This window comes from Ananas comosus, linkage group 24, assembly GCF_001540865.1.
Source record: "Ananas comosus cultivar F153 linkage group 24, ASM154086v1, whole genome shotgun sequence".
Lineage (NCBI taxonomy): Eukaryota > Viridiplantae > Streptophyta > Magnoliopsida > Poales > Bromeliaceae > Ananas > Ananas comosus.
In genome coordinates, this window is record NC_033644.1 from 7,049,583 (window position 1) to 7,064,166 (window position 14,584).

General features: G+C 36.3%; 2 protein-coding genes across 2 annotated transcripts; one reads left to right on the top strand and one right to left on the bottom strand.

The window, feature by feature from the left end:
* LOC109728777 (short-chain dehydrogenase TIC 32, chloroplastic-like) lies at positions 1,488-4,248 on the top strand. Its single transcript, XM_020259303.1, has 8 exons — positions 1,488-1,754; positions 1,838-2,069; positions 2,312-2,391; positions 2,498-2,654; positions 2,749-2,830; positions 2,951-3,038; positions 3,249-3,295; positions 3,979-4,248. Exons 1-8 carry the CDS (start codon positions 1,619-1,621, stop codon positions 4,177-4,179), a joined length of 1,023 nt encoding a protein of 340 aa, XP_020114892.1. The 5' UTR covers positions 1,488-1,618; the 3' UTR covers positions 4,180-4,248.
* Positions 12,591-14,310, bottom strand: LOC109728623 (histone-lysine N-methyltransferase ATXR6). The gene is made up of 5 exons (XM_020259086.1): positions 13,978-14,310; positions 13,578-13,894; positions 13,403-13,503; positions 13,118-13,330; positions 12,591-12,997 (listed from the first exon to the last, which is right to left on the bottom strand). Exons 1-5 carry the CDS (start codon positions 14,237-14,239, stop codon positions 12,838-12,840), a joined length of 1,053 nt encoding a protein of 350 aa, XP_020114675.1. The 5' UTR covers positions 14,240-14,310; the 3' UTR covers positions 12,591-12,837.

Consider the following 14,584-nt stretch of genomic DNA (forward strand, 5'->3'; position numbering starts at 1 on the left):
TCCTAAAACTTAAAAAAAATATCTACTAATGCCTAAATATAAAACCCAATCCAACCAAAAATAAAAGATTATTCTACTCAACCCACCACACCCAGTCTATTTGGCCCGATTACAAACAGAAAAGAAAAAAAAAAAGAAAAATCAATTACCATCTTTTCTTCTCTCTTCACTCAATCCACTGAAATTCTAGACGAAGAGCCTTTCCTGTCGTCCTCCTCCGCCACCGCAGCCAACGAGATAGAGTTTCGGCGGTTGCTAAATGCTTAAATAAGTGTTGGTAAATTAGCAACACTCTTTTAGGTTATAGCGACACTCTTTAACTGTCACTATATACCTAGCGACCCCACATATAGCAACACTTTTTAAAAGTGTCGGTAATTTTAGCTAGCAGCACTTTTATGACATGTACCAAATTTAAAAGTGTCGCTATAGACCGTTTTTGTTGTAGTGAACGTAATCCAACTTAAGTTTTTGAGCTTATCCAACTCAAACTTATTAATTTTCTTAGCCTATTATCACATAGAAGAAACTTGAACCCATTTTAGCCAATAATAAATAGCCAACAAATTATACTTTCGGTATTTAAATTTTTGACACGTGTAACATTTTCGTCCTTAAAGTTTAACTTGTTGTAAATTTGGTTTAAACTTTCTAAATTATTGCAATTAGATTCTATTGCTGATGTAATACTGATGTGATGATAATATCGTAATCCGTAAAATATCAACTATTAAGATGTTGTACAACTATCACATCGGTAAAATACCCGTATCTAGTTAACTAAATTAAATTATAGAACTTTATTGTAAAATTTTTAAAAAAATTAAGTTATAGTTAATAAATTACAGTCTGAAAATCAAAATATTCTGCATCTTAAAGTTAGGGCTCTCATGTACTATTTAGCCATTTAGTTTCTATGATAAATGGCGGATGAAAAAGTCGAAAATGTGATGGTGGCACCACGTTATTCATATTCCAAACAAATCAAATTTTGCTCTAAATTCATACCCTATTATTTTTGCTCATTTTGACTCAGCATCCCTATTCTCGTCTCCCATCATTTTCTACTGGAAAAGAAAAGATATAGAATGCATAAGTTATATTACCGAAGTGGTATTTCCAATCAATAGGATTGTTCCCCTTGATTGTTCCCCTTGAATTCATCCGTCCTTTCATAGCCATTAAAAAAATATTTTTGTTATAATTTTTTTTAAAAAAATATATATAATTGGATTGTTACTTAATGATACGATGCAGATGTGGTACCATATATATAATTGGATTGTTACTAATGATACGATACAAGAGTGATACCATAGATGTTCTTAGTGGAAAGAGACAGCAAGGAGCTACACATTTCTGCACAGCATTTATCTCTCCTTAATTTCTTTCTCCAAATTTTCAAATAATTAAACTCTTCCTAAAATTCTCTTCCTCTCCCTCTATGTATTTATATACTCCCTGACGTTTCTTCCCTTTACTGGTCGCAAACGAGCCTTCTCAACAATAATATTCCTCACTCTCCTCAAACCCCTCGTAACTCCTCTCCCTTCTTTCTCTGCAAAAAAAAATTTAATAAAATTTCAGAAAAAAATTAAGGAAAAAAAAAGAGATAATTATGCTAGAAACGGTGAAGTACTTGATGGGCTCGCCGGGCCCCAGCGGGTACGGCTCGAAGACCACCGCCGAGGACGTAACCGCGGCGGCAGCGGCGGCGTGTTCCGATCTCCGCTGCATCACCGCGATCGTCACCGGTAACGACGATACGTACGCAACTCCTTGTAAATCAATCAAATTCGCGAACGCTCGTAAGCAACGATAGATAGTTATTGTGCAGGTGCGACGTCGGGGATCGGGGCGGAGACGGCGCGCGTGCTGGCGATGCGCGGGGCGCGGCTGGTGCTGCCGGCGCGGAGCCTGAAGGCTGCCGAGGAGACGAAGGCTCGCATCGCAGCTGAATTCCCCGGAGCGGAGGTCTTCGTCCTCCCCCTCGATCTCAGCTCCCTCTCCTCCGTCCACTGCTTCGCCTCCCGATTCCTCTCCCTCCGCCTCCCCCTCAACCTCCTCATGTATACATCATATATATACTACGATTTGTACTATCGAAAATTGTTTCATATTATTTAACAAATAAGTGGAATATAAATTTTACACTCTTTTGAATTTTTATTAACTTTAGAATGGGTGGCATAGAGTTTACACCCGAAAACTTTTCGAGTGCGTAAAAAATACGTATTTTTTTATTTAATATAGTATCAGAATAGAAGATTCTGATTTTGAGAAAAAAAATGTTTTTTGCGTGCGGCTGCAGAAACAACGCCGGAAGGTTCTCGTACGATCGCGCCTTGTCGGAGGACGGCGTCGAGATGACGTTCGCCACAAACTATCTTGGTAGGTTTTCTACAGAAATGTTCTGATCGAAAGTTTTTCTTGGCGCCCTCCACATATGTTGTATATAGCTTATTATTATTGTTTTCTTTTTTCTTTTTTTTTGTAGGGCATTTTTTGTTGACGAAGCTGCTGCTGGAGACGATGGCGGAGACGGCGCGGGCGAGCGGGATCGAAGGCCGCATCGTGAACGTCTCCTCCGGCATCCACGGGTGGTTCTCCGGTGACATGCTGCGATACCTCGACATGCTCACCAGCAAGAAGATGTAATTCCGAACATAATATAATTCTTTCCTTTAATTAAAAGAAATTACAATAAGAAATGTTTTTTTTTTTTTTTTTTTTTTTTTGGATGTATAGAGCTTATGATGCCACAAAAGCGTACGCGCTGTCGAAGCTCGCCAACGTCCTCCACACCAAAGCGCTGGCGGAGAGATTGAAGGTGAGATTTCGAATCCTTCCAACTCCAACGGCAAATCTCGTCCGTCCATTTTCCATTCGTTTTTTTTTTTTACTTTAAGTTTTATTTTATTTTTTTGGAATTGAATTGGAATAATATTAGGAGATGGGTGCAAACGTAACTGCGAACTGCGTGCACCCGGGAATCGTCCGAACCGGACTCACCCGCGACCACGACGGCTTCATCACCGGTGAGTTTTACACACACACGCGCGCGCGCATGAGTAATACTATAAATACACTCTAAACTAAAATAAGGTGAATACCTTACATCCGCTCTATTCTAAGATCATTCTTATCGTAGCAATTTTCTTAAATTAAAGTATTGTAAGATCAGAACATCTCGACTACCGTCTGATTAGAACACTATCGTAAACTAACGACTCCCCGCCGCTCATCAGATCTGCTGTTCCTCCTCGCGTCCCGACTTCTCAAAACGATTCCACAGGTGCTTCTCTTTTTTCGATGAATTTCAATATTGAATATTTAGGTATAAGTTTTTTTTTTTTTTTCAAAGAAAAAGTTGGCATGTTACTCGTTTCGTTTATTTTTTAAAAAATAAATTTAGTTGAAATGTGAAGCAACAAGATTTCGAATTTGGGATTTCGGGTATACTCTAAAATAGAGTATACAATTTTTATTGTTTTCTTTCAAGGGTCCCTATTCCTTGCTCGTGTCTTTTTTTTCGATTAAAAAATATTTAGATTTTTGTGAATTTTAAGATGAAAATATAAGACCTACAATTGTTTTAGGGTGTACAAATAAAATTTCGCTTATGCTAAATTATAATAATAATAATAATGATACTTCAACTTCCAAATGTTAATTATTATAATTTTTATTTAGAACTTTTTAAATTATTACCATTAATTTTAATAACTATTTTAATTTACTAAATATTATTTTATCGCTAATATGAAACTGATGACGTAATGACTTTATGATTGATAATACGGTAATAATTAAAATATCGTACTACTTTCATATATATCATTAGTACTTTAATGTTTAGTTAGCTATAAGTTAGAAAATTTTTATTTTTTAGAGAAAAAGTTTAATACGTTATTCAATACGTTATCTGCTTCATTCACAAGCGTATAAATTTTTATTATTGATTGCTGTGCTTTATAGGCCGCGGCGACGACGTGCTACGTGGCGACACACCCCGCATTGCGGGGCGTTTCGGGGAAGTACTTTGCCGACTGCAACGAGGCGGCGCCGTCGAAGTCGGCATCCGACGGGCAGGCAGCATCGCAGCTGTGGCGTGCCTCCGAAGCCATGACGGCCGAGAAGGCTGCCGGACGCTTCCCGGAAAAGCCACAGGAACTATAAGCATGGCAGGTCACTACAATAGCCTCGTAACAAATATCAAACAATACAAAAAATAATAATAATAATAATAATAAAGGGGTAAAATGCAAAAAANAGTACAAATGCAAAAACGTGTAAATAAAAAAATAGGACCAACTAATTTACAGTATCATTATAGTATAGGGAATATTAATCCATTTTTAACCTTTTAAAAGGGGTACTATTTATCACTTCAAATGCTGTTATATATATTAATTAGGGCCCGCCAGGCACTGAAGTCTATTTAATGTTAATATATAAAAAAAGTTGGGGGCGGGTAGCGTGCTATCTATTTTTTAAAAAAAATAAAAAGAAGTTGGGGTAAAACTATATAGTGATATGATTTCGCGTTTAGTCAGATTTACGATCGACTCATTGCGATTGCCATATATATAACGTAATATTATATATCAAAACAAACGAAATATTTTTTTTTGAAAAATAGATAGCACGCTACCCGCTTCGTTTATTTTATTTAAGAATAAACTTAGCTAGAAATGTGAATCAACTAGGGTTCGAACTTTGGTTTTTGATACTAACCATCTAGTCCTTTGCCACTTGCTCTAGGGACTTAATGGTAAAAGAAAATACGGGAGATGTTAGGCTCTATTATGTGTACAGCATGTGATAGTTGTAATACAAGTGACTTAATGGGAAAAGAAAGGTGGAGAGGTCTTAGGTTATAGACCTTGTTGGGTTAGGCAAGAAATGTAATGCATGTACTTATGCTTAATTGATGTTGGACCCATGCACGTGTGTAGGATGCAAAATAGAGTGTACACAATCAACGGTCTATGATGCATCAGGTACATCGAAGATGGTCTATGAACATGTAGCAGCACAATAGCATAACTCCATGAACTTTGATCTATGATCCGCCGGGTGAACTAAAAATAACCTTTTGGTTTATGGTGCACCAGGTGCAACAAAAACAGTCCGCGAATACGAGGCAGTATAGTACTATAACTTCACGGACTTTAGTATATAATAATAATAGATAGATTGTAAATGTAAATATTTTTTTCCTTTTTACATGTATATATTTATGGTGAAGGGGTACAATGGTAGGTGGAAAGTAGTGAAATGTTATTACTGTTCAAAATTATTTTTGAATTATTTTGTATGAGATGAGAATACGGTGTCAGAACTAAATTTTATCAAGTACTCTTAATTTCAAGAGGCCCGTCCTAATATTGTAGTCAAATTAATTTCTTACCGTACAGTCCAATCTTTTGGATAATAATTATAGAGGGTTATACTAAATTACTAATTAGTTAATTCTCATAGAGAATAGAAAAATTTTGGGAAAATTTCTATTAGATTTAGGGTTGACGAAGACATCAATAGCTAAACGGTGGAGTATGTGACACCCTAATAATCTCACATCAGATAATTATGACTAGATGTGAGCTTATATAAGCTTGATTAGGTTAGACATAATATATAACTGAACTTAAGCATTTCCATCAAGTATTAAGCTGTATGAGAGGCCTAACAAGTTTTAAATCACTAAAAACCCAATAAAATCTAACCGTTTCTTCACTGCCCTTCCAAATAAGTCAAAGAGAGAAACCTTTAAAAATAACCTTTACATTAACTTATCATCAATTTGAATAAACGACAAATAAAATTCCAACTTTAAATATTTAATTGGCTACAAAATCATTTATAACTTTATAAACACCCCTTTAAATTTATACATCTCTATAACTTTATAAACACCACTTTAAATTTATAAATAACCTACATTGAGAGATAAGTTTTTATCACAATATATATATATATATATATTCTGGCTACTATACTTTTATGAGTACAATCGCCCTCATACTCATAAGTTATTTTTGATGATAGAGCTTTCGAATCAACGATTCGTACAGTTAAACATTATATAAAGTATTCTAAAACTTCTAAAAATCAAATATTATAATTTTTTGACATCATTTAACTTACGATCAGAAGCTCACAAAATTGGCAATTTTTAACGGCCGGTATAAAATACTTGCTAGTTTAACGGTGTAAAAGAATTAGAATAGATTGAATTTTTGATAGAAATTCTATTCACTATCTAGATAAAGATCAATAACTCCGATCTTAAATTGAAGGATCCGATCATCCATTTTTAGGACATCATTTGATTTTGACTGTTCATTTTATGCTCGTTTGATGGACTTTATTTTGATTTCAAAAAATTACGAAATTTATTTTTTAGAAGTTTCAAATACTCTAGATCATATTTAACAGAGTAGATCGTCGATTTGGAAGCCCCATCATTGAAAATAACTTATGAGTATGAAAGGCCCAATACTCATAAGAGCATAGTAGCCCTACTCTATATATATATATGAGTTGAGCTAGAATACTCTCAAAAGCACCAAGGGAGCAAGGGAGTGGTGCTTTTGAGTGTTTAGCCTTTGGATGGAGAGATGTAGGGTTGGGATGGTGATGGTAGGTAGTGGTAGGTAGTGATAGATAGAATAGTGTTTGATCCAAGAGCTATTAGTAATTAAGGAATAGATCCAAGGGATAGAAACTTAGAAGCACCAAGGAGTTGGTGCTTCTAAAAGTATTCCAGCTCAATATATATATATATATATATATATATATATATATATATATAACTAGGTGGAATACTATTAATAGCATCAATGACTTCATACTATTAAGTTTTCTGCCCTTGAATTAAAAGATGTGCGGTTAGGATGATGTAGGCCCCCTAGGGTTGAGTGGGTGGTTGGTTGAATAGTATAATCGAACGGATGAAAATGATAAAAAAGGTAAATCTAACGGAAGAAAACTTGATAGCACCAACTGCTTCGTACTATCGATAGTATCACAGCCGGACTATATATATATATATATATATAGTCCAGGGCTGCTGTGCTCTCAGGAGCACGGAGGCCTCCGTGCTACTATGCCGTTTTTGATGATAGAATTTTCGAATCGACGATCGGCTCCGTAGACTTGATCTAGAGCATTTGAAGTTTCTAGAAAATAATTTTTGTAATTTTTTGATATCATTTACCTATAGTATAGATACAATATATATATATATATATATATATATATAATATAATATTTATATATGAGAGAGAGAGAGAGAGAGAGAAGAGAGAGAGAGAGAGAGAGAGAGATGGGCTTATGCTTATGGAAGCACGGAGCCCGTCGCTCCACTTTGTTTTCGAATGTTCGAACTTTCGAATGCGATGATCGGCTCAGTTAGAGTTGATCTAGAGTATTTGAAGTACCTAGAAATAAATTGCGATTTTTTGATATCATTTGCTAGTGATCGAAGGGGCTCAAAATTAATAATTTAACAGCCGTGGTAAGCGGTTGCAAGTTTAACGGTGTAAAAATATCCAAATCATATGAAATTTGGATAAAAAAATTTTTATACCATATAAAACAAGATCAATAACTTTGATCTAAAATTTAATGTCATATCATTATATTTTGTAAGATTTTTATTTTCAGCCATTGATTTTGAGCCACTTCGGTCACTAGGCAAATGATATCGAAAAATCTCAAAATATTTTCTAGATACTCAAATACTCTAGATCAAGTCTAACGGAGCCGATCGTCGATTTGAAAGTCGCGAACATCGAAAACAAAGTGAGGCACGGGGCCCTCCGTGCTTCCAATAAGCATCTTAGCCGCACTATATATATATATATATATATATATAATATATATATATATTATAATATATATAATATATATACTTCTAGAAATCAAATTTCATAATTTTTCGACATCATTTACCTTACGTATCAAAAGCTCACAAAATTGACATTTTTAATGGCCGATATCGAATATTCGCTAGTTTAACGGTGAAAAATTGGAATAGGTTGAATTTTGATAGAAAATTCTATTCACTACCTAGATAAAAGATCAATAACTCCGATTTAAATTAAAGATCTGATCAATCCATTTTTAGGACGTCGTTAATTTTGACCGTTCATGTTTATGCCGTTTGATGGACTTTACTATGATTTCGAAAAATTACGAAATATTTTTTAGAAATTTCAAATACTGTAGATCATAATTTAACGGAGTGGATCGTCGATTCAGAAGCCACGATCATCGAAAACAACTTTAAGTACAAAGGGCCAATACTCATAAAGTGTAGTAGCCCTACTCTCTCTCTCTCTCTCTCTCTCTTCTCTTTTATATATATAATATATATATATATATATATTTATTTGAACTAGCATAAATTTCTGTGCTTTCGCATCTTAAATTTCAAAATAAATAATGTAAAATATCTTATTTTACAAACCACACAGCAGTAAAATGATGCATTTTACTCTTTATTTTAATATTTTAAAATAAATATTATCATGCTAAAATTATTTTGTAAAAGATTTTAGAAGTTAAGGGCAAAATGGACATTTCCACTACATTTATGGTAATCTAAATATTTTAGCATTCTATAAAGAGATGAAAAGTAAGAATAAGGAGGGTACATTTGAAAGATAGTAAGCTTTTGTAGGGGTATTTATGATATAATCAAATTAATAGGGGCATCTATGATATTTTTGAAGTTTAGAGGGGCACCAATGAAATTGACCCAAAAATTTTATATGATTTGTATGTAGATTCTTTGCTGATACTCATTCTTTATCCCTTCAGAATCCTTCTCTCATGTAGACAACTTGAGAGAGAAGGAAAAATAGTGGAATTAATTAGTGTGCAGAAATTTTGTATACACTAATAAGTCACTTAAAGAGAAGAGCAGAGCGAGGGGCCCAAGCCCGGCCCAATTATTTTATTTGTTAGGAACATTTGATGATAGGGCTAGATCAGATCCATTACTACCCCTACTAATATCTTTTTATTGCCAGTGTGCTTAGACAAAATTATCCAATTGTTGCAAATTTAATTGAAGAATTGAAATTTTATATGCATAACATATCCAGTGAAAAGGAAGAGAAATTACAATGAATTATCTATAGATGTTTTTATATGTAAGCATTATGTACACAACCATCTATGTCTAGGCATATCTTTAAGGCATAGGGTCAATAGTTTTTATATATTGAGTAATGCTCTGCTGAGAAATATATTTTACAATACTTTACAAACTAGCATACGTGACGATATTTAATTGGTGAAAAAATACATGATTTTATAATTTTAAGGTCGAAACCCAACAGTTGACTTGTGTAGTTCATAAAATGTTGCGAGATTTTGTAAGCAAAGTATTTTTCTTATACATTTGGTCACCAGATCTATGCTATCATGTAACTGCTCCCCATGATTCTAACTTTATGTATACATTTTTATATTTTGAAGTTCAGAAGATGGAAGCTTCCCTGGTCTGATTTAGAAAAGCAGAAAAGCAAGAACTACTGGAGAATCAAGCTGAAGCCTCCTTCAGATCAGTCATATAGTATCAGAAACAAGTAGGGGTGGAAACAAGCCGAGCTCGAGCGAGCTTATCTCAGCTCAAGTTTGGCTTGAAATTAATTTCAAGACTAAATTTAGGCTCAAGCTCGACTTGAAATTAATTCGAGCCGAACTCGAGCGAGCCTAATTTCGAGTCGAGCGAGCTCGAGCCCTAAACGAGCTGCTTGAAATTCTTAACACCGTATAATCTATAGTTTAATTTTTATAAAACATTATCTAAAATTCAATACAAAAAATGTCTAATAGCTCAACATACAAAATGAATGCATGAAATACAATATTATAAGATTAAAAAAAATAGGAAAAGCGATTCTGTGAGCGAGCGAAAAAGAGAGAAAAAGAGAGCAATTAGAGTATGATTTTGCTGGTTTGATTTTATAGGCCCAATAATCTAAATTCTATATACATATAATTAAAATACATAATATATATTATTTTATATAATTAAAATATATATTATATATAATTATATAGAGAGAGTTCGGCTACTATACTCCTATTACTATAGACCCTTTTATACTCATAAATTTTCGATCGTTAGAGGAGTCTATACTCAAAAGAGTATAGTAGCCCTAGCCTATATATATATAAAATTAGGTTACTATACTCAAGGTTTTAAATGTCCGTCGGCACGGGCAGTATCCACCGTGCCTACCGTGCCAACAAGATACCGGCACGATACAGACCCAGTGCCGATGGCACAGCTCAAAACCCTTCATTCTTTAGATTAGTAAATAATTTTCTCAATAAAGTCTAAAAGATGTGATAAAAAGACATAATAAATAGTTATAATATTTTGTTGCTAAAGAAAATAAATATTTCATACTATTATGTGTCGGCACACAAGAATTTTTTTGACCAGCATGCATCGGCACGGCTCGGTACGCACCATGCCATACCGTGTCGGCAAGTTTCCGGCACGATTCCGTGCCACGGCACTTAAATCCTTCTATACTATTAATAGTATCAACCGCTTATTATTAGGTTTCGGCCCTTAGATGAAGGGATGTGTGGTCAAAATGATTATAGGGTTGAGGAGGTGGGTAGTTGAATAGTCTGATCTAATGGATGAAATCGCCAAAGGGGTAGATCTAACGACAGAAACTCAATAGCACCAAACGCTTGATACTATTGATAGTATAGTAGCCGGACTCTATATATATAGGTAGATCTAACGGCAAAAAACTCGATAGCACAAAACGATTGGTACTATTAGATTATAATAGTCGGACTATATACATATACAGAGAGAGTCCGGCTATTATATTATCGATAGTACCAAATATTTAGTACTATCGAATTTTGTGCCGTTAAATCTACCCCTTTGACCATTTTCACCCGATAGATCATATTATTCAACTAACCACCCACTGAACTCTAGGAAATCACTATCATCCTAACCGCATATCTCTTCATCCAAGGGCCCAAAACCTAATAGCAAGTGGTTAGTACTCTTAATAGTACAGTAGACTAATTCTATCTATATATACATATATATATTTCGAGCTTTTCAAGCCTAATTCAAGCGAGCCCGGTAATACTCAAGCTTGGCTTGAAATTAATTTTGAGCCTAAATTTAGGCTCAAGCTCGACTTGAAATTAATTCGAACCGAGCTCGAGCGAGCCGAATATCGAGCCGAACGCGAGTCGAACACGAGCCGGCTCGCTCATTTGCCGGCCCTAGAAACAAGTAGTATAAAGTAATATGCACAACATAAGCGAAAAAAATTATCTTATGCACAGCCAAGAAGGTCACATTGATGCCAACATGGTTCCTGATAAAAGAAACTAATCTCCTCGTAACACGACACAATGATTCCTGATTAAAAGAAACTAATCTTCTCAATATACTATTGTATTATGAGCTCAGCTAGTGTGGTTTTGGTCGTACGGAAACCGTTCTGCGATTCAGGAAGAAGCTGTGGACCTCCTGGTGCAGCTTTAAATACAGCTTAAAGCATTTGCCTGCGAATCTGGAGGCAGATCTGATGTGTAAAATGTCAGAAGCATTAACAGGTCAGTTCTTCAGAAAGATCATCCATTGCAAGGTCCTAAATTATTACAACTTTTCAAGATAACAAACTTCATCTACAAGTGAATAATCACATCCTAAGGATTTATTCGCGGATTAACCAATTATCAGATACCCATCGCGTAAATGAAAGAGTTAGATGCTGCACAAGATGTTCATGCATTCAAAGTTCACACCAACCAAAATAGAGTATTAAAAGATCCCAAATCAGAACATGGATTAATAACTCTGCTGAGGTCATGTCTGAGATTGAAAAGAAGGAAAAAAAAACAAAAGAAATCCTGGTCGAAATGAAGGTTCCTCTTGTTGACCAGAGCACATGGTTCGGTTAGTAATTGTCTCTCTTATTAAATAACCATTGATTATGAACTAATTAGATTAGATGAAGTGAGTTTCTAATAATTATAATGAATCTTGTTGACAATCATAAGTTACTAGGCAATCATGATTCACAAACTAATTTTATAACAAAGCTATGGTGTGTGTTTTAGTCTCATTTTAATATAGAAAAAATTAAGATCTAATGTACAATTAGATAGGACTAAGTAAAATTTAAAAATCTTGTTGACAATCACAAGTTAAGAAGGTGATACTACAGAACAAAGGTAACCCCATGCAGTTTAGTACATTTTTACTTTACCACCCTATAACTCAAAAAGTTATACTTAACTACTCTATAATTTATTTTTGTTCCGCTGAAACAAATCTAACGTCAAATAAGATACCAAAATGAAATTTTTTAAAAAATCAAAAGATGGTATTATGTTTAACTAAAAGTTCTTACATTAAAATAAAAATAAAATCACAGGTAAATAAGTTGACTTTTTGAACACAACATGATAAGTGAAAACACGCTACAGCTAACTAAATGCAACTTTTTGAATCACAGGACGACAAAGCAAAATTGCGCTAAACCATAGTGGAATAAATTGAAGTTTAGAGTGGTACAAACTAACAATGAATGATAATTATTTTGTTTCCATTTTTCTCTAACATTTTCCTTTTTCATAGATAAGAACATGAATGTCCCAAGTTAGATCAACATTCAACAATACAATATGGTAAGCCCTCTTGGGATGGAGTAATCAATCATTCACACTCCATTAACCAACCCCCAAAAAGAAAGTAATCAACCAATACAAATTGCATTCCCTATTTCCCTTTGCATTACTTAAACTAGTTTAGCAAAAGCAAATGATCTAAACAAAATGGTGAGTTGGGTATTCTTGTTCAGAACCATTGTAATCATAATACAACCTCTCACCCTTCGCGATATCCCTGATCGCGATCAGTAGCACGCGGCATTCCACATTTACGTCGAACCTCACGCACTTCAGATTCTGCTTCTTTCTCCCATCACTGCAGCACGTAACAACTTTATAAGGAGAATTCGATTCTAAGTAATGCGCATTGATTCGTGTCACAATTCATATTCGCGAAAAAAGTATTGCTATCTGAAGATCTGACGATTTCTCTTACGGTGTATGATTGTTGATGCCGTTAATGAATCTGGCGATGTTGCTGCGCTTGTCGGGACAAATCACGAGGCTCTTCGACGGATCCTTTGCCGACAGGAGAGTCATCATGCTATCGCCATCGTCGTGCTCTCGATTCTTCAAGTAATCAACGTCGCCTACATACTCGGTTATGATGGTAAGGTCCTTGATGAATCTATCTGCTTCGACCGTAAACCTGCTCACGCAATACACCAATTCATAAAAATCATTATATTATTAAGTGGGATGGAATGAGATCAAGACAAACCCTTCGAGCGGATCGTGGACGACCAAAAGCGGAGGCCATTCCCCCCTCTCCATCATACTCCTACAGAGGTTTAGGGTTTCGGTGTCCTCCTTTGATAGCACCTGAGACATGAAAAACAGAGTGTTTTAGCAACAATTCTCGCTGCGAACATTCATCAAACACCTTCCGAGCAAACCTGCATTCCTCCGTGCTCGAGAGCGGGGGAATTGGCGGAGCGCGGGGCCATGCCGGGGACGTAGGTGAGCTCGTTGCTGAAGGCGGCGGCGGTGGCGGTGAGCGCGGTGGCGAGCGACGCCATCTGCTGGAGCCGCCGATTCGGGTCGTCGCTGGGGGTGAAAGGCAGCAACTTTCTGCTCTTCTTCTTTGTCTTCGCCGCCGCCGAAGCACCCGCCTTCCTCCGCCTCCGCCGGCAGCACTCGGCCTTCGCCGCGGCGCCGTAGGACCGCCTGATCTTGAAGAAATCGACGATCTTGGTCTGGATCAGAGGGAACTCTGCATCCCAACAAAGGACAATTCGCCACTTTAGATTGGGGAATAAGAGAGAGGGAGAGAGAGAGATGGGGGAAAGAGCGTACGCTTGGGTTTGGCAAGGGAGGAGCAAGAGGGGCAAAACCAGGGGCCTTGGGGGACGCGGGCGAGGATGGGCCGGAGACAGAAGAGGTGGAGGCCGCGGTCGCAGGCGTCGCAGAGGAGGAGCTCGGCCGGAGAGTCGCCGGAGCCGCACTCGTCGCACCGGACGGAGTCGGCGCCACCGTCTCCTCCTCCTTCTCCTTCTCCTTCTCCGTTCGAGCACGGCGCGGCGTGGGTTCGCCTACGAAAGGGGGTTTTGGGAGCCATGGATGAGGATGAGAGAGAGAATATTTGGAGAAAGTGTAGTGTGGGGTTTAAAAGTGGCGGTGGTAGGTTTTGGGTTCGCGCGCGCGGGTTTTTTTTTTGGCGGGAAGGGTAGGATTTGGCGGGAATGCGGGGTTTTCGGGAGAAACGATTTTGCTCTGTGCACCCGGTGCACAATTTGTCTACAGCAATCAAGCTAGTCCACATTAATTAAATTATGATCACGCTAACACTTCTGTTATTCATTTATTCTAGTTCTAGGATAAATTACACTTTCAGTCTTTAAAACTTTAATTTATTATAATTTCTGGTTCAAATTTTTAAAATTATTATTGTAATTAAATCCTA